Source organism: Myripristis murdjan, chromosome 11 (assembly GCF_902150065.1).
Source record: "Myripristis murdjan chromosome 11, fMyrMur1.1, whole genome shotgun sequence".
Lineage (NCBI taxonomy): Eukaryota > Metazoa > Chordata > Actinopteri > Holocentriformes > Holocentridae > Myripristis > Myripristis murdjan.
Window position 1 is genome coordinate 10673486 of NC_043990.1, and position 20598 is coordinate 10694083.

The 20598-nt window shown below is 43.3% G+C and overlaps 1 protein-coding gene across 2 annotated transcripts; it reads right to left on the reverse strand.

The window, feature by feature from the left end:
* Nucleotides 1-32: 32 nt before the first annotated feature.
* Nucleotides 33-20225, reverse strand: fhl3b (four and a half LIM domains 3b). 2 transcript variants are annotated; one of them, XR_003929014.1, is made up of 7 exons: nucleotides 20090-20225; nucleotides 12082-12260; nucleotides 10091-10265; nucleotides 8857-9026; nucleotides 7791-7977; nucleotides 6107-6762; nucleotides 33-44 (listed from the first exon to the last, which is right to left on the reverse strand). XR_003929014.1 is itself a non-coding variant. In XM_030064440.1 (6 exons), exons 2-6 carry the CDS (start codon nucleotides 12235-12237, stop codon nucleotides 6611-6613), a joined length of 840 nt encoding a protein of 279 aa, XP_029920300.1. In that variant the 5' UTR covers nucleotides 12238-12260; nucleotides 20090-20225; the 3' UTR covers nucleotides 5703-6610. The 2 variants fall into 2 exon arrangements, 1 of the variants encoding a protein (XP_029920300.1); XM_030064440.1 differs by lacking the exon at nucleotides 33-44 and having other exon boundaries at nucleotides 5703-6762.
* Nucleotides 20226-20598: the final 373 nt, after the last annotated feature.

Consider the following 20598-nt stretch of genomic DNA (forward strand, 5'->3'; position numbering starts at 1 on the left):
TAGTCAACTAAACAGCTGATAAGGATCGTCTGATTGTAACTTGACTCAAGGGAGATTAATCATTTGATAATAATTATTTGATCTTGTATGTGTCAGTCACATTGCAGATGAAATCCAAAACTGAAAAATTCTTGAATGGGTTCCCAAGTTTGCACTCGTCTCTCCATTTTCCACATCCCAGTGAGAAAATGGCATTGACATGGTTAGATGTTTTTACAGTCCAAATATGATCCGAGCAGGCTTTATATGCTAACAAAGAAAATTGCCATTGCATTCTCTTGTGGCAGTTCACAGAGTGTCCTATGTGAAAATAGTAACAACAGTGAAACGAGGGATTTTTTTTTTTTTTTTTGGAGTGCAGGCTGATGACAGCTCTGTTGTTTGCACAGCGCCGCCTGCCTTCTGTCAGTCAATCTTGCATTCCTTACTGTATTTAAACACTGAATTCATCCCAAAATTGCTTCCATGTTTAAGTTTGTTGGTGACTGAACTGCTATATAAAGCGAAATGGAGAATGGTCTCTAAGTTACCTTCGACTTGAAGTCAAAATGCAATATCAGAGTTTTTCACTAGGTAGCGCCAAAACATGCGGGTTAAACAAATGACACATCTCGGAGGTTCCGCTTCCATCATTCCTACCTGAAGTGAGGAAAGGGTCACTACCCTCCACTTTGCTGATCCTACAGGTGGTTTTGTCTTTGCTTTGCGGCCGAGCTTTGATTAATCTAATAGAAGCTCATTTTAAATTCTAATGGCGATCTAAAGGTTTCCAAAGATGCCAAACATGCTGAGTTTCCGGGAAATGTGTGTAAAATTGTGCACAAGACATCTAGAGATTTTCTATTTGATGTAATGCTACAGTCATATTTAGTGGCATCTTGATTTTGAATATTTCACTCAATGTGTAATGTAGCTTTGAGGAAGAATAGAAAACAGCAGACACTGAATATCTATGTGACATTGTCATACAATATGGAACAAAAATCTAGCTTTGAAGCTGCTTAAGGGGAAATTTAAGGGAAATCCAAGCAGCTTTTAACCAAATGACTCTCTTATGCAGTTAGATTTATGTAGTTTTGCTTTATTGCTTACACACAGGCTACATAAACAATATGCAGCATTAATACACAAGCAACAGGATTGCAGAGCTAGAAATGTGTGACATTACTCTGATGGCCTGGGTTTTTAATTGTTTTTCCATGCCTCTGTAAAGCACTTTGAATTGACTCTCTGAATTGTGCCATACAAATAAAAAGGCCTCGCTTTGCCCAGCCTCCTACTGTAAATATGGACACCACAAGCAATCCACAGCTGAGCGACAGCACAGGAAGACCGACACTGATCTGTGTTTTGATTTGGAAACCTTAAATGGATATTAAAGTGTTGTAATCTCATGATCTCATAGCGCCGTGCGGTTCAACACTGCCAATTATAATCCAATGGAAAGGGATTTCAGAGTTAAGAGAGTGGGTGGTGCATGGAGGAAACTGATTTATTTGGTTTTGATGCTTTCATCCAACAGTAGCTGTGAGTGTTGCTTAACATTAATTAAAAAAAAAAAAAAAAAGAGCTGGGGTCCCTGCAGGATTAAAAAAAAAAGCCTGGTAGTAGGTTCTAGAGAGCTCAGGCAAGGTCTGTGATTCATTAATTTGGTCTTGAGGATGAAAAAGATTTCAATGTAGTGTAAAAATTGAATGTTGTAGTGGCTGCTGTATGAGCCGTGACGCGCCTGAGCATCACCACACTGGGTTGGAGACAGACATCCGGGCAGAGCGGAGCTGCTGACAAACAGATATGATGGAGAGACTGACTGGGAAGAGGCCATCCCTGGAATGCATTCCTCGGTTTCATGCTGCCTGCTCCTCCGCCACACCATCTGAGAGTCACATTTCATCTGGATCGGACGACACAATTACTTTTTTTTTATTTCCCCCTCTCCAATCCCGCCGTGCTCTCCACCTCCCTGCGTGCATCTTGCTCTAGTTATGATTTTGTGTGGAGGACTTGAGCTCCGTTCTCTCCCAGACAAATTGTTTTTTCACCGCAGGGCCATCGCTTTTCACCTGAGGCGGTGACTCATGATTTATGATTGTACATGGTGCATTAACGCAGGGTTCAAGACATACTGCACATTTTTCTGCCTCTCTGCTAACCACAGACTGTCTCACAGCAGTATTTTCTTGTCCCCTCCCTGTCTCCTCCCATGTCTACTTCAGCTGTCCAGGACTAAAGAGGCTGTGGTTTGGGGACTAGGTCACATTTCAGTCCATGACTCAGTTGTAAGTCACAGATTTTCAAAATGCTCTTGGAATACGTAATGTGATCGGACTGGAAACTTTTGCTCTCACACTTAGATAGCATTCCACTGTTAACCTGCGGGTGTGTGAGTAATGAGGCATGAGTGTACTGTGTGTGCTTGTGTGTGTGTGTGTGTGTGTGTTGCAGCAACTGGCGACAGATCTTTTATTTCATTTCCCGTCACTTAAGGAAATTAGCTGAAAAACATTAACTGAGAGGCCCTCGTGGAGCTGCTGGGGGGGCCAAACAGGATTCCTGAAGATCAGATGAAATAACACATTTTTACCTGCAGCGGTTTCAGTCCTAAATATTGTAATGTTCCCAAGGAGCAGTTGGGTGGCTGCTACTTCTCAGTCCATTTTAATGATTCCCCCAACAAATTAGGCAAATGCAAATTGTAGTCTAGGACTCAAGGCAGCACTGCAACAACTATATCAAGTCATTTAAATCTCATATTCATTCTTAAAATCTTGCTTTTCTTCAAACAAGTCAAACAATCTGTGAGTGGGATGAGATAATCTCACTTGTGTCCATTTTATTTTTCATCAAGTTCATTTCAGGACTAAGTGTTCAGAAAAATTCCTGAAAGAAGTGAAACTGCACTGGAAACAAGTGGGATTATCACAGTTTAATCAAGGTTGGGTTGAAATCCAGACCCTTTGCTGCATGTCATCCCCACTCTCTCCCCCGGCTTTCCTGTCTCTCTCTACTGTCGCTCTTAAAATAAAGCGACATGCCAAAAAAAACGAGATTCGAAGACTGAATATGAGACAAAATGACTTACTGAGATGGAGATTTTTGCAGTGAATAATCTGGTTTGTGATGAAAAAGGATTAAAAGGACGTTTGTGTGAATCCCTGGGGTTCTCTGGGGTAAATGTGGGAGGGGAAAGAAGTGGAAATCAAATCAACGAATGCAGCTGAGTGGCTCTTGAGCAAGGCATTTGGCTCACAGCTGCTCCAGTGGAGCTGCTCAGTGACCAAAAGTAGATCACTGTGGCTTTGCTGGGGAGCTCCCAGCCCCGAATGAGTAACTTTATGAGTGCGGTGAAGTGTGTTGCTGAAAACAAGCATGTGTGTGTTCGCTCTCCTTTCCCAGGACGAATGCAGGTTAAAGTTCAAGCAGCAGAACAACAACTTTTATTTCACGGCACAGGAACACATGTAAAACATCCCCAATGTGTTTTAGTGCTGTGTTGGCTGATGCTGAAGATGGACCTTCACCTCTCCACTTGTCCTCTAATATCTTCTTTTGAACTCTACATGAAATAAAGCTTTTGTTGCTGTTACTTTAAGAATGACATGGAACTGCTTCATTTTTTTCACTGAGATCACTGACCCCAAACCAAAGGACAGCTTCAGCAAACCCAAATCAGATTAAACCAAACTTAATCTAAATGGCCCTGCTCATTTTTGTGTGGTGCTTTACGGGTAAATAAAACAGACCAATAAATGTGAAAAAAAGACAATAAAGCACAGCCACAACCTCTGTATCTTTAAGATTGATTGTATTCAGCATAGGAACGACCTTCTATGCCTTTACGGCTTAACTCTCTCGGAAATGAACATACTCCTGTGCACACACGGTGTCTGAAATGCCGTGTGATTCTAAAACACAGCTCTGTCCTCTCTTCTTTGAATGAAGGGATGAAAATCGTCCTCACTGGCAAACATTTGAAAAAGGTTTGGAAAGGTAGGTCAGCTAGCAAAGCACTGAAGTCACTGTGGATTCAATTACCAAAAAAAGAAAAGCGCACTAAAAATATTGTGTAGAGGCTGCAGGGTCCCAGGCAAGGCGTAGCCCACTTCATGTCGTCTAATTACTTTAACAGCTTCCATCAGCAGCGTTGGGCTCAGAGTTTCTGGAAGCTGTGTGTGTCCCCGGGCCCGGAGAGGCAGACCGGCTCGGATGATGTGAAACTCTTGAATATTTGCTGTGCAGCTTCCCATCTCCCTCCTCTGGCCCGGGCCCTGGACGTCCTCCTCCTGGGACCAAACAAGACTGCTCTTCTCCATCTCCACAAACAAGGTCAAGCATATTTCAGGAAGAGTCATGGGAAAAGCTAAAACAAATAACGACACCATATGGCCCTTTATTTTTCATCCAGGGTTGATCTTGTGATAAGATTTTAACAGCACACAGGGACGGGGACTTGTTGCAGCAAGCCTGGATTTGGAGCTCACAGATTGGCTGATGGAGGCCAGAAATTAAGTGATTTGATTTACAACAAGCTTGGATGTGTCTTATTGTGAAAGGAAGTTCAACATAACAGCCATAGTTCTCTTTTTATGAGGGCACATCACTAGCCTGGAGTCAAATTTACTCCCATACTTCGCCTTTAGCAATTATCAGTTCATTTTTGAGCGTGTGTGTGTGTGTGTGTGTGTGTGTGTTTTGGCCCCCTGTTTTCCTGTTTCCAATTTAATCCACATAGTTTCTAGTCTATAGTTAAAGACACAGTTTTATTAATGTTCGAAGAGTTCTCTTGCTCCTCACCGATCCACCCACAAACGCTCCCATGTGTGTTTCTCCCAAGTTTGAAAAGTGCTTGTGTGATGTGGATCACCGCATTCCTGTGTCTAATTTAAATATTCTCCGCGTGTGTGACGTTATAAAGACCAGGTGCAAGGTATTTCAGCAAGTGTCAGGGATTATTTAGGGAGAGCACTTCAGTCTAAACAACCGTTCCGTCATCCTTTTTGGAAAATTCTTTTTTTTTTTTTTTGGCCTGTTTTTGAGCGGAGGCCAAAGCTACATCATCCTGTGTACTGAGCTGTCTGCTCCCTCATCATGACATGGACACTACCCTGGCACAGCCCTCATATAAACACAATCAGGCCAGATCAGTGCAGGGATTCAGAGTTGTAAATATTTATGTGGATTATGTAAGTAATCATAAGGGAAAAGTCTGCGTGGGATGACTCAGAAAAGTGAGGATTCCTACAGGAGAGCCATTTTTGGAAGAGGGGCACAACGGGTTTTCCCTTTTCCCTTTTTCTTCCAGGTCATTTTTTAAAATAAAGATTCCTACTCCATACCCGAAGATTGAGTGTGCAATGATATTCTGCACTTTTGCTTTTCTTTGCTCTACCATGCAAGAGGAAATGCTATTTTGTGTGGTTATTACACCCTGTGAGTCTGATTTAGTAAAATATGTGAAATCACACAATCCTGGTGCAAACACAATTAAAATAATAATAATAATAAAAAATCTTTCAATGCTGTCCTCAACATTTAGGCCTCGATGTGCACTGGGTCAATTGACAGATGCAAATAATCTTAATTTTTCCCTTTTTTTTTTTTTTTTTTACCTGTTTCTGGACCTTATATCTTCAATCCACTTCCTCTAATAAAGAAAAGCTAAAAATCCTGAGGTGTTGATAACGTCTTGTGGCGCCTACACTATGAAATCTATCATGCATGTTTTGCTTATTTAAAGAAAAAAAAAAAGATCGTTCATCCTGTTTTGACGGCGTATTTTTATTGCATTTTGAGTAAGGTTATATATAAGGCACTGTACGGTGGCAGCTGCTGCAAGTCCTTCACCATGCATCCATTTTGCATGAGTTCTGAAACAGCCACTGAGCTCTGTTCTCTTTCAAACGTTGCTGAGTAGAAACGAATATCGTAACACAAAACTGCTGCAGATGTGTCTGGTGTTTACAACTGATGGTGGCAAAAAAAAAAAAAAGAAAGAAAACAAAATGTACATATCAGCAACAGTCCCTAATCAACAAGAATATTAACATGCAGTGAATAGTGGGACTTGTAGGATGGCTATATTGTTAAGAGGCAAGAAGAAAGGCACAATTACATTTTGAAAAACTCCTTGACTGGCAGTAGAAATATAGAAATACATTTGCCAAGCATAGCTCATGACATTCAAATATGTGTAGCTAAAATAGTCTTTGCTCTGTGTTGCTGTCTTGTAAAAAACGTGTTACAAAAGGGTGGATTATCACTTGAATAACCATTCATCTTAAATTACATGTTTTCATATCTGACCTACTGGGCTGCTCACTAGTTAAATTTCATGTGCAAAACATACAGTAAAAAATAAAGAAGAGGAAAAACTGTCATACATCATCACAGAATTTATACATACATTTCAATGTGCTTTAGGCTGACAAGAGAAGCTGAGTCGATGTACATACTGGAGTAGCTTTGGATCAGTTTTATGCTGTGGGTGAATTAGTAGGGTGCAGTGTTCGTGTGCAGGGCTGAGGTTTAGGAGTTTTGGTTCTGCTAGCGGCAGTGTTTGTTATGTTGATGGTCAGGTGTCTGCAGAGCGTACGCGTGGAGGCGAGGGCGGTCAGTCGTCGCTGTTGCAGTCCGCACACAGGATCTGGTCCCGGTCAGGGAAGAAGCCGGCGCCCACCAGCGACACGGAGCAGCGGGAGCATTTAAAGCACGGCTGGTGCCACTGCCGGTCCTCGAAGGAGACGTACTTCCCATCTCCAAACCCTGCAGAACACACACCCGACAAATCAGCAGCTATTAAACTGGCGTGTGCTGATTTCCACCCGGCTGGAAAGCAGAGTGTAAATACAAACTGCACCGAACTCGGATGACTTCAGGCTGAGCTGTGGGCCATAACAGCAGGAAAGCACTGCCAACTCTGTGTACCTGAACTCGTTGCTGCTCGTCACGGCTGTGGGCTCTGCCACCTCGATTATGTCTTCACTCTGGCATGCAATGTGTGTCTGCCTGAGCTGGTAGTGCAAAGATACAGTGGTGGAAAAAAGTTTTCGGACACCCTTAAAATTTTACACAATCTCACAATCTCAAATATTATCATGAAATATTTGTGGAAAAATCTTTTTTGTGTTTCGAAAGGTGTGGCTGCTTTAGACAGATACAAACAAATACAAATTATATTTTTGTGTTTATTGTTTACAAGAAAAACTAACAAAACTAAATTCTTGACAGTTTAATCTTTATCTTGAGGCGTGTTTCCTGCGTTAGGTTCCTTGTTTTAGCCATTTTTGTGTCTGAAGAACTTTCGAATGTGCTGGCTTTATATAGACACCAAGCTTGGCAACAAAAATTGTGCCTTTTAATAAAAAGAACGACCTTCATCACTGGTACCAAAATGACCCAATACTCTAAAATTTCTTATGTATTTTTATGGAACCAATCAATTTTAAGTTTTTAACGGCTTTTTTAGGATTTGTTTAGTATTTTGGCTGTGCCTGTACTAAAAGAAATTGCACTTGAAGACCTAAGAGTGATTTGTTAATGCAATATTTCACAAATGCATGGGGTGTCCCAAAACTTTTTTCCACCACTGTAGAGAGGCTGGTGGATTTGATATTATACTTGTTTCTGTATTACTACATTGTCCTCTTTCATTTCCTTTTCATAGCTTTCCTGTTTTGCTCACTTGGTCACAGCTCGCACAGAAAATCTACTGCAGCAGACTGTCCTGTTGTTTTAAGAAAAAAAAAAAAAAAAAACTGTGGGAATGTGAGTGAACTTGGGGCTTCGCTGACCTGTGATGGCCGTGTTGCAGCCGGCACACTTCTGGGCATAGAGGTTGCTGAAGCACTTGACACAGTAAGGCCTCTCCCCGTGGGAGGTGAAGGGCTGGCCTGCCAGCTGGGTCTTGCAGCCCGTGCAAAGAAAACACTCTTTGTGCCACACTTCGTCCTTGTAGGTCACGCCGCCTTTGGCCAGCGCCTGTTGGACACACACATAGAAGTGATGCTCTGCAGGACCCTCCCTGTTAAACACATGTTTTGGCCACATCTTTGGTGCTATTTTTTTGTGCACTGCCCTACCCATGAAGTGTTGCCTGTACTTTAATGTCTTTTTTTCTTGGATTTTCTTTAAGTTTCTGTAGGTGGTGCTCTTTTCATTTGTCTGTTCAGCCATAGTGGCTGTTGTTGCTCATGATAACAGTTCCCCTTGTAATTATTCCAAACAAACTTCTGTTGCTGCTACCAGAAATGAAAAACATATTACTTATTGGATAGCAAAGGACTTTTTTTTAACAGGAAAAAGGTATTCTTTCTTTTTCTACCTGTACTCAGCCACAGCATGCTGCGATTGGCCAACCAACCCAGATAGTTAAAGCAATACTCCAGTGACTGTTTGTTTTTGTTTTGTTTGTTTTTTTTTTAAATTCCAAGGCGTGTACTTCAAATACAAGGTTGATTTTTTCACTTCGACAGAGCTAGGCTAATGACTCCCATAGACTTCAAGTCTTTATGCTAAGCTAACACAAACGCTACCCATAGGAACTGAGCCACTGGACGTACAGAGGTGAAAATGGTATTGAACATCTTGTTTCAGGCTGGAAAAAGGGGTACATTCCCTTAAAAAAAAAAAAAAAAATATTGGACATAACATTCCTTAAAGGTTAGGCATGATTTTTTCTGTGGTTAAGGTTAGGGTTGGGATCTGGGAGGTACTTTTGGTTGTGGGATGTGGCAGCAGCACAGGTTTGGAAAAGCATGAAGAGACTCATTATTGTCTTTTATCAACTGGTGATACAGTGCAGCAAAACATTTATTTATTTGATCATCTTCTCATCGATAGCAAGAAGGCCATGCTCACCTTTTTGCAGTGGCTGCACCGAGGAGCAAACCTGCCCTCGTAGCAAGGCACACAGTAGTAATGGTTGTTGTCTGGGATGAAGGCCTGGGCGCCGATGGGCTTGTCACAGCCATGGCACACGAAACAGTCCTCGTGCCACGTGGAGCCCCCATACTCCAGCTTCTTAGAGCCTGTCAGACACAGAGAGAGAGCAGGCAGGGCCTTGAGATCAAGATCACCTCATGTTGATACTTTGTCACTGTTTTTTATCACTTTCTTGACGTTTATGGGTTTGTGTCTCATTTCTGGCATTTGATCTCTGCGCTTGAACGTCGTATCAGTCGTCAGGCGTTCTGCAAACGCTCACACAAACGCTGACGCAGCCAAAAGTGATGATTCAGAGTCGCGGCTAAACCTGTTTTAACACAGCCTCCATGCACCTTACAATTACTTCAGCTTATCTCACATCAAAACATTCACATCTGACATGCCATAACAAACACAACACGCAGGGCCAACGAGATTGCGCCATATCCTGGCACGGCTCGTGTTTTATCGGTTTTAAACATTTTATAAGTGGCTGTTCCACTCTCATGTGCGTAAGAATGTGCAGTTTGCTGAAATCCACGCTTCACTACAGAGCTTGATAAAAGTCGGGAGCCAGTCATGCCCACGAAATGGACGTCAGATCTCTTAATCACTGCCCTTGTTTTATGAGCCTTGGGACCTGAAAAGCAGCCCAAGGGGAGGACGGCGTTTCGAACTTGAAGCTGGCTGCAGTTTTAAAGGGGGGGGACAGCGGGCCGAATAGCTTTTAACTACATTCCTCAGAAGAAACGGAACTCAAGAAAATGATGGTTCAGTTCAGAAAAGAGCTGGTGAGTTACAACACCCCGCGACTGCCCGTAACTCGGGGTAATTTTCAGTCATCTGACACCGCCGTGTCGTCACAGGGCCCCGAGCTGAAAACTCTGCTGGGAGATATTTTCAGCAGAGCGAGCAAACAATCACTCTGTCACATCTAAGCTGTCACACTGTGAATAACAAAAACTCATTAGCCTCTTTGTCCCTCACAACAACTGGGTGTGGGCTTTCTGGCGTCTACGCTCGAGTGGCACTGCCTGTTAGAGAGGTTTCTCAAGACGTTATCCTCAAGGGGTGTCTGTGAACGTGGCTGAGCCTGTGATTTGGGGGAAATCTTAATCGGCTCAGATGCTGGGCGCGCGGCAATGGAGTCGGTCCTCGCGGCCGCTACCTGGCATGACGGTCTTGTCGCAGGCCACGCACTTGGAGGAAAATTCATTGCAGTAGCAGTCGTTGCACAGCAGCGCGTCGTCCTGGCTGGTGAAGGGCTCGTCCGCCAGGGAGCGGTCGCAGCGGAAACAGCGGAAGCAGTGTTCGTGGTAGTGCCGGTCCTCGAAGAAGAGCTCCTGGGGGAAGAGGAGAGGCAGGGCAGCGTCAGGACACACACACACACAGCACTGCAAACCGAGAGGCCACCTCAGATTTAAAGGGTCATCTGAAGTGAGGACTACGTTGACTCAACTGGGAGAAAATGTGGAATAAGCATACAGTTTGGTGGTTGACTCTACACAGCTCTCATTGTCTGACTCACTCACAGATTATGGGCTTTTTCCTCGTTTTTGTCAGTTGAGTCTCAGTGGTTTTCACTTGAATTCGCCCTGGAAAATTCTACGTGGTGCACCTTTAATGTGGACTTCAGGTTTTTCTCCTTTTCTAGCGAGTATGACGGTGTTTAATGAAGACACTTTAAAATTTGGATTTTGACTGAGCAGTTAAGCTTAAAGTTACTGCCTTCTCAAAAATACATTTTTTTTTTTTTTACACTCAGTGCATCACAATCTTGATTGACTGTCATTATTTAAGAATAAAGACACTGGTACTGGTGTCGTGGCTGATGGTGGAATAAAAGGCAGCACTGCTTTGACAGATTTTACCCAGTACTGACATCTGACACCAAAAACTCAAAAAACCAACTTGATTTTCACCAATTTCGGCGCATCTTTTTGTCAAATGAACCAAAACGAATGGCTCAGCGGTCCAGCTCGCACTGTTCAGTGAAAGTAATGAAGATCACTTGAATCTGCCGTGGAAAATTATACGTGGTGCACCTTTAATGTGGTACTCAGTATCAGTCAGTACTTAAAGTTTGGTGCCAGTGGCTTTGTTGAATGTTGTATCGGTGCATTCCCATTGAACTATTGCTAAAATCCTTCCAATCATGTAAATTTTCAGAGTCTGTAACCCACTGCCACAACGGTGACACTCCAGTGCCAAAACCATCCGCCTTTAGTCTAACATCTGCTTTCCAAATCGGCTCAAGAACATTACAATTATTCTGAGCTTTACTATATTTGAAAACACCCTCACGCTAAGAAAAAAAAAAAAAAAAAAAAAAAACAGAAAATAATGTGACTGTGTGTGACTGATTCCTCTTTTTGCTCGAGCCCCTCGGTTTTAGGTGTCAGAGGTCAGGCTCAGCTACAGCTCAGCACACATGGAGCTGATTCAGCCGATTCACTCAGCAGATTGTCTTGCTCAAAGGCACCACAGCAGGGTGGTGGGGAGTTAACAAAGAGGCCAAACATTTCCAAACACCGAGAGCAAGAGCGTAATCCCTCTTCTTTTTCAAAAATATTTTTTGAAGAATCAGAGTCAGAGTCGGTGTTTGTTTTTTTTTTTGTTTTTTTTTAACAGCTGTTTTCGTTCCGGTTCAGCTACAGTTCAAGCAAGCCCTACGATAAATGGTCCCATTGAATTGTGGGTGAAAGAAAAAATGACTTTATTTCTGAGGCGTGGGTTTCCACAGACACAGAGGCAACCGAGGGAGTGGGACAGAGCGGGATGAGCGCTGTTACGTATTGTGTGGAGGAGGGAGGGCCAAAGCAAACAGAGAAGTAATTTACTGCCAGTCTCACATAGAGAGTCCATAATTCACAGGCCACTGATGGCCCCATGGCGTCTGTGGGTGTTTCCTTCAGGCCCGTGTTTTTATTTTACACTAACCAAAAGGCCTAGGGCAGCTCAAGGGGATTAAAGACATCTCGGTATTCAGCAAAAGAGCAAGAGAGTTTTCCAGGAACTCAGCTGGTCTGCAGAAGCCACCATAATTGAGCAAAAATGGCTAAAAAATACTGGCAGACGCACACAAACACGTAAAAACCCCGAGCACATAAATGCAGTTGACGCAGGCGGAAATGAAAACGCGCATTTCTTTGAACTTACCCTGGCATTATGTGCTATGATTTCCTTACATTCCTGACAGGTGTTGGCATACAGTCGGTCATAACACGGGATGCAGTGAGGGTTGTCCTCCACCTGGATGTACTTGCGGCCGTACAGAGACTCGTTGCAGTTTTTGCAGTCAAAGCGGTCACTCATGTTTCCTTATTCTGGCTCACCTCCTGAAACGGAGGAATCACAGGGACAGCTAAGCACTTGTTATCAGCGAAAACACGCAGGAAGCGGAGATTGAGTAAATAAGATGGAAACAAAGAGAAAAAGCAGGAGGGGAGAGAAAAGGGGAGCGTTTCAGGAGATCAAGCTGGGAAACCGACACCAAAGGGAGAGGCAACGAGGACAAAAGCGAATAGAAGAAAAGACGAATGACATTTTATTGAGATGACACACAAACCAATACAGTTTAACCTTTAAAAACCCACAACAATGACATAAACCGAGGCATTCACATGCAAATAGCACGGTTAAAGATTGCACACAATGTTCCACATACTGACAAATGTTTCAACCACTGAGAGTTAAAGGAAGGGGCTGAGAGAATATTTTGCAAAAGAATTATGGGCACTTTATTGTAAATCAGTAATGAAATAGCGGCTCCTCCTATTTCATTAGTCACCAACAAGTGAAAGCATATCATGTCTTTCCAAATCCTCCCGCACATTGTTGCAGGAAACCCCCCGCGGCACTTTGGCATTGGAAAAGAACCACCAAACAATATTAATTGCTGGAAGCTGAACTGAAAGAGCTTTCTCTATTTCAAAGGGTCTCTCGGGGGGCTTTTTTTTTTTTTTTTAGCTGTGTTTGGCTGGTTTTTTTTTAAAGCGGCAATACCACTTATTTGTGCATGTTAATTCTGTTGTCTTTGACTTTCTAATCAATGGGTATGAAGATGTACAACTCTTTCCTGGTGTCAGAAACCAGATAATGAAGACATGAACACGCCATCCAGACGCAAAATAACAATTAGAAAAAAAAACAAAGAAGTGGAAATATTTACTAGTAGTTTTAGGATGCAGTGCAGTCTCTGTGTACTGCATCAGGACTTCTCAACGTTTCATAAAATGCGCTTGTATCCCAAGGAAATCCCTCTGGGTCCTCTCACAGTCATATTTGCACCACTTCCTCAATCATTTTCAATGGAGCAGCTCCAGATTTTATATCTTACTGATGTCACAGGTTCAGGTAGCCTCTGGGTTCCTGCGGAGGAGCTGTTCGTGCTCGCAAATATTGATTTATGATTTGATTTACTATAGAAACACCATCGGCAACACTCGAGTTCAGTGGTATTGTTCTTTAAAGCTTGAGGTTTCAAAACCTCAAGCCCAAAATCACCCAGAGAGTCTCTTTTCCAGCATACTGACAATCTGTAAATACAAATCTGGACAATCCGTAAAATGTAAAGACCATTCGTACAGTGCAAGAATGAATTTAGGTCATTTTCATTTACATTTTTAGATGCATAATGCAGAAAATAGTCAAAATTGACTGGTATGACTTAGACAGACGGAGAAAGCGTGTCCCAGGTTTATCCTACGCATTATTCCTGACTTCATTTACAAATGACATGATTGCCTTCTCATGGAGCAGAGGAAAGACAGGTAGAAAAATGGCTGGAATGCACGGAGACAATAACATCATCTTATGGCTATTTCTAAACTCCGCAGGGAGCCAGCGGGGTATGCGACCCCCGGGTCAGAAACTCCATGTACGGCAGTAGCAAAGGGAAATGAGCAAAGAAATGAAGTGTGGCTGGCCGGGTGAAAAGAGCCTCCTCTGGGACGGCAAACACAGGGCAGGCAGGGGTTTAACGGGACCTACGTGGCGCGGAGGGAGATCATGAATAAGATCGGCATGGCACGACCACAGAAAGGTCTCCAGAGTTTAGGTATACATGCTCAAGAACACAACGTCTGGAACATAGCAGCTACAATGACTCTAAAGGCAGACACACAAATGTTTCACTTGGAAACGGCTTTTGTTTATCATTTTTCTCCCCCCCCTCTTTAGGGCACAGAGTGGTTTTGACATGTTTCCAAAATGTCATAAAAGAGGAGGTGGGTTCAGCAGAGTGCAGCTGAGAAACCGTGTGGCTTTGATGAGGGAGTGAAATCCTCCTTGGGGACTGAGGACTTCAGCCGCCCCCCCCCGCTCGGCCGAGGATGACGTCACCGGCGAAAATAATGACTGAACCCGGGGCCCGCTGCAAAACTAATGAGGTCCACTTGTTTTCTCCGAACAACAACTCCACACAGAACCCCGCGGTTTGTTGTAAAGCAGCGGCTGGGAAGAATTAAAGGTGAATGACGACTCGTGTTCTGCAAAGCTTGATTTTTACAGGTATCGCGCTTAATGCTCTGGAACCTCCGAGCGTTCGCATCTGGTCCATTAAGATGTCAGTTTGAAAATGAGGTTTACATTCCTCGTGTCTGACTGCTGATTGCTATCAAACAATCTGTTTCTAATAGCCAGAGATGCTGCGAACAGAGCTAAACATAAGAACGGACAAACACAGTCTGCTGTCAGTCATATCTTTGAGACCTCGCCAGAAAGCCAGAAACTCTTTCCTTTGCAGCGCTAAACGCCTAGCTTTCCACAAAAGCACCGCACTGAGGACATTCCACCATTTCCCTCCCTGCAGATAACAGGACCGCCTCGGCTTGGAGAGCATCAAACAAGGTCAGAGAAACATGAGCGAAAACCAAACAGAGACAAAACATCAGATCCCCTCCTATGTCTGTTTTGTGTCAGCTCACTGTCTGGGTGGGTGGGGGGTGGGGGTGGTGGGGGGGGAATCAGCCCAACTTCCCTCCGAAAATGTCAAAAGGGGCTTGGTTTCTATTCTAGTCCATCCATCTCTACGACGAATGCTGTGATACAACAATGGCTTTCCTTCCGGACATAGTCTTCTCATTCTGCACTTTTTTTGTTTCTTTTCCTGAGCCACAACATCTGTGAATACATTCTGAGGTCTCCAGCTGTTGTCCTCCATCAGCGAACCCTCAGGCCATCCAGAGCGAATCTGAATACAATTGGTGGCAAAATTTAAGAGCATCCGATTAAAATCTATTGACCCTGGAATCAATCGTATATTAATGCTTCTTGAAAGACGAATTTTGGATATTTTGGATAATAACAATGGATCCAAATTCTGTTCAAATATCTCTTTGTACTCACTAGTCCTGTTAGGATAAAAGAGAAAATCAGTGAAACAGTGCACAACGTTTCTAAAGTAACAATACTAAGGCGACTCCTGGTGCATTGTTTCTCAGCCAAGTTGTCCAAAAAAGCTGCCCTGTATCACTCGCCTTCAAGTCCTGTGTAATTCAAGCAATTCCTTACATTTTTCTGTTAATCTCGCTTAAATTATTTAGAAACCTTGAGACCTGAGGAGAACTTCGGGGTAAAGGAGTGAAGTAACAGTTAAGAGGATGCTCAGGGATATATTGTAAGATAATATATGATACATTGTGACATCTGTAACTGAAGAGGAAAAAAATACCCTGGAAAAGGCAAAATAATTTTCCAATAAGCAGCGAGCACAGCAACATGAACATAACAGATAAAACGCCTAAAAGCCGGGAACAAACACAACTCATATAGGAACTCAAAAGCTCAAATATCGATACTTGTCACAAGTGTATCGATAATGTATCACAGTGAGAGGAAGCCTTGGTGATATATTGCATTATCAATTTACTGTCCCACCCCTATTGCTGAGTATTTTGACAAACAGATGGATCCATAAAGTAAGAGTGTTTGAATGATACTGCAGCTCAGGTGGGCAAGTCGGCGAGATTAGGCATTTATGAATGACAGATCATTTCTATTGAGAATATTTATTGGTGTCCATGGTTTCCAGAGGGATGCACAGGTATGTGAATGATCCAGTCGCCTCATCTCAGCTAGCTACTGTATGTTACCTCATCAAAGCAGGTGATTTTTTAACTTTAAAGCTGCAGGAAAAAACCAAATGTATGCAAGTGCAGCCTCTCACACGGCCCACAGAACAGAGCAAGCCATCAACCAAGCTGCTCTCAGTGTAAACCCAGGCGAAGAATCTGTTGGGTTCATCTAATCCATACACTATCCAGACCATCTGACGGCAAAAAGCTACTGTATAAACGGATGACTCACACGTAGCTCGCACGCTGGTCTGGAGCCAGAGGCGTCCACGTCCCTCTGCAGGTGCCACGATCACACCCTGTGATGTACGTCGCCTCTGTTCTCCTCACCCTGACACCTTAAACCAAACACACATCTATCCCGTGTAAGTGCTCCCACTCTAGCTGCCGAAACAATACAAGCCCACATTTCACACTTGATGAGTGGACATGAATTCTCCGCTGGTGAACTGCCCATCCCGGTGAAAGATTAAGCGGAGTCACTTGGCTCCGGGCGCTTTGTGCTGGGAGCCAAATGGCAGCTCTCTCCCAGGATCAGCCACCGGGGGCCTCCTGTCTCATGTCCCTTCATGGCTCGCTGGTGTTGTTTTCTCCTCGACAACCTGTCAGCTCTTTACGACCGGAGCCAGGAACTCTACGAGCCGTGAGAGCTCTGCTGGGTGTCACTGTTTATTTTCCCAGTGGAGGAATTTAGACTTGTGTCGAAGGTTTACAAATCAGAATATTCCATGATGAAAACTGCTGTCACAACCCATAAAACAGCATCTGTGTCCAGCGTGGCAGTTATGTGGGTAAGTGTTACATCTGTCATAGCCACAAAACATTAATGCATGAATCATACACCAGCCATAGTGTCTCTTAGGATGACGTTACCACATTCCCCTCTTAGACTACTGCCACCTGAATCTGAGCTGTACACCCTCGGGTGTGTTTCAATAAAAAAAAAAAAAAAAAACTCTCTGACTGTTGTCATATCCTTTCCAAAGCGTGTCTAGTTGAACTCACAATCGCTGCTTTCTCCAGTACTGGAACACCCACTGACGGAGCGCCGAGGCCATGCGAGCAATGAGCTAAAAAACAGGAAAGTGGCCAGAAGTCTTTTAATTACCACCCCACTTTCATGTTTATTTTCCATGAAATGGATTATGTAGTTTAATGACCTCTCGGAGCTAAGAACAGCGCTCATATTGTGCGACCTTCGGGTTACACAACCAAGTCTTGGGAAGTGAATGAGAATATTGACAGGCGCACAATGCTGTGCAGAGCATGTTATCAACAGAAAACCCCCAGAAGCATTGGGGGGGAAAGCGACACCCTTTTGGTCGGGGCCATAAACTGTTACAGAAAAATACAAGGCTAGTCCCTTATGGACGTCAGATGACTGTGCTCCCTTTCATCCCAGCACAAAGACCCTCAATGTGGTGTGGCTTCCTGCAGATCACAAGGGCAATTTCAGCTGCATGCACACAAATTAAAACGAGCAAGGGTTGTACATTTGTTGTGTCTGATTAGAGATCTCATCACACTGAAGTGTTTTAGCTGTTTTCAACGCCGGTGCAGAGATGGCAAACTTCATTTTGGTTGCTTGAAAATGAAAAATAGTTTGTCGAGTGGCGTCTTTGGCTGCACAAGAGGCTTTTGCTCTAATCCATATGATGCAGTTTCCTCGCCTCTGCATTCTCTAAAAGCGTATCATGAGCAGTATTCTCTGCAGCTGCCCATTGGGTAGGAATGACACATGAGCAGCAACATTAAGCTGTAACTACAAGAAATAAAAGTACTACTAATGACAGAATACGTGCTTGGCTGTTTTGGGGCCTCCAGCTGGCTTTTTGTTTACCCTGTGAAACAATGCAAGCTGCAGCTGAGAAACTCCTCAGCTCTTCACCTCTGCTGTCTACACAGAGACAAACAAACCCAGACAGACAACAAGTAAACATCTCGTCTCCATGCCAGAGCCTTAATGCCCATACGCCCTAAAAATCTGCAACAAAGAAATTTTACAAAATCCTGTAAAGCAAGGGTAAAATGAGAGGTCAGGGTTTACTGCTTGGAGGAAAGACTGAATCAAGTGATATCTATAATGTTCACAGAGTATCTTACAGCGAAGTGTCTTGCAGCAAAGTTACTTTTGGCGTCATAGTTGTTGCACTTGGATTCGACTACTGGGGAAAGTTGACCAATACAAATAAACAGAGTTCGCCCTAATCTGAGACGCTAACAACGATTATCCAAAACAAATACACATGCAAACGTATTTTCCCATCAGCTGCCAGCTGGCAGAAGTGTGTCCAGTTCAGTCTTGGGTGTTAATGATATCAACTGTTTGTTTTGTGCGAGGTCTGCCCCTTCTGTGGCCTGCTGCCTCTGTTTCATGTTTGCTGGCAGATTTATTTGTCTTTGATTATGATTCCCGTCTATGCGTTTAAGAATTCTAGGAAGATCTATTCAATCAGCATGTTGTGGTTATGAGGTTTGTTACTAGAGTAAGGGAAGGCAATGATACGTCACTGGTGAGAATACATCAAGGAGGAATTGGATGCAAACTTTGAGATGATAAGCCACTGACGATGTCAATGTAAAGACGGCCAGATTTTTTAAAAAAGCTCATGTAATTCATGTTGAAGTATCAGGCATGCAGCATTATAATCAAGGCAGATGTAAATCCTCCCATCCACATACTGCAGGATCTTTCCCCTGGATCAGCACAACTCTGACTGCTGCCTTGCCCTGGCTGTGCAACAGGAATGGGAAATGGAAAGAAAAAACTTTAGCATGAGTGATAGTGACTCATGCAGACCTGTGAGACTCTAATGTCCCTGACAGTCCAATCCCATAACCTTCAGTCATTTGGCAAAAATGCGTAATCTGTCTTTCTTTAACTGTTCTGCCTCTGGCCCGTCTCCAGTGATTGTACACAGGCCCAATCTGCGCCCAACACAAGAATTTTATAGGAATGTGACTGTGGTCAAAACGTGGCAAAATCATGTGGTTTCAACACTGGGACAAAAAAAGCTAACAAATGCATTTTTCTTCCGCCCTATGTTTTCCAAAAAAGAACAAAAAAATACAGGAATTCCTTTCTCTATGAAACAAATAATGCCCCCCCTTTCTGCAGAAGCATCTCTGCAGAGGGAGAAAGAATGCATCCCGAACAGAATAACTGTCTCAGTGACTCTGTAGTTCACCAAGTTTACCCGAAAGGATTTGAGCATGACGTTGCCATGTGAATGGCGTGCGGTGAATACATGGAAACTAGTGATAATTGTGCCAAGGGTGTTGAGTATCCAGAAAAAACTCCTTGTAATCTGAAGTAGACATGACATCACTCCAAGTCAGGAATACTGAAAGGCTTGTTCACATGGTCTCAAATAAAAAAAAGGAGTAACAAAATGAGGTGTGAGTGCAGTACATTATTTTGCTTTCATGATCAGTGATGTAAGATATGGATCATGACGGGATTGTGTGCCACTCCACATCGACCATCAACATGTCACTCTCACACACACTCACACACACACCTCATACAGAGCTCATTCAAACCTCGAGGAAACTCTGTGAAAGCAGATTGTTTACTCAAAGCTCCCCTTGTTCACCCACTCCATAAATCTCACTTCAAAAAGAGTTTGCAGGTCTTATTCACAGATCTTGAGTATGAGTTACACATCCAGGCCAGCTGCCCATCCACCCCCCACCCCCACCCCCCAACATCCACTGTTTCCTCATGCTAAAGAAAGAAAGAAAGGCTATTTCCTTTTTAGTGCATCCTGGAGGAACTCGCATATCTGAAGTCCCTGTCTTACAGGTCTTATAGGCTTTAAGACATTACCATTACCACAGCTAGATGCCTCCATATACATTATTAGACTATTACTGGAGTGGGTGTGCATTTTAAAGCCTCCATGTGTGCCTCAGGTGAGTGTGAGTGTGGATCTGTGTGCCCATCAGGTTGGCACTAACCACAGATCAGTGCATGAATTGATTCTAGATATTAACTAAAACACATTTCAAAAAGCATGTATCATACGGCATGTATATTTTAATTATAGCCCACTTTAAAGCTGTAAATTGTCTAGAATGAAAACACATACCTCTCTTTGCGCATCAGCAGCCTCGGCAGACGGAGATCCTAGCTCGTCCCGTCGTGAATGACAAATAAATCCCGGTCCCTTGCGAGCTGAGAAGTGAAAGGATAGTCTAGCTGGTCTAACGCATGTGTGTGTGTATGTGTGTGTGTGTGTGTCTGGTGCGTAAAACCCAACCAACTCTTTCTAACACCGCCCCCTTCTTTCTTCCTTCCCCTCCCTCTTTCTTTCACCTTGTGGGGAGCGACAAATGCATGCTTGCCTCCATCCATTACATATTTTCATACACAAGGGGGAAAGGTGCACTTGTAATTCTAAATAGTGTATTTAGTGGCAAATCTATTCCCTTTTCAAGGGATAAAATCACAATAATCCCTTTAATATGCCTATCAGTTGTTATGCTTAGAATATGGATATAGGGGTTTAAATGTGCGCATTTTCCTTGGATATTCATAAAGCGTCCTTGTGGATTTCTTAAAGCATTAATCTGTTTCTTTTGGACATTTCAGCGTCAT

Bases quoted from the DNA above. Each gene is read 5' to 3' on its own strand.
- fhl3b (XM_030064440.1), bottom strand. From the start codon at position 12,237: ATGAGTGACCGCTTTGACTGCAAAAACTGCAACGAGTCTCTGTACGGC. The intron at 10,266-12,081 runs GTAAGTTCAAAG...CTCTTCCCCCAG, and splicing joins TCATAGCACATAATGCCAGG to GAGCTCTTCTTCGAGGACCG. The intron at 6,763-7,790 runs GTCAGCGAAGCC...TGTGTTCTGCAG, and splicing joins CTGCAACACGGCCATCACAG to GGTTTGGAGATGGGAAGTAC.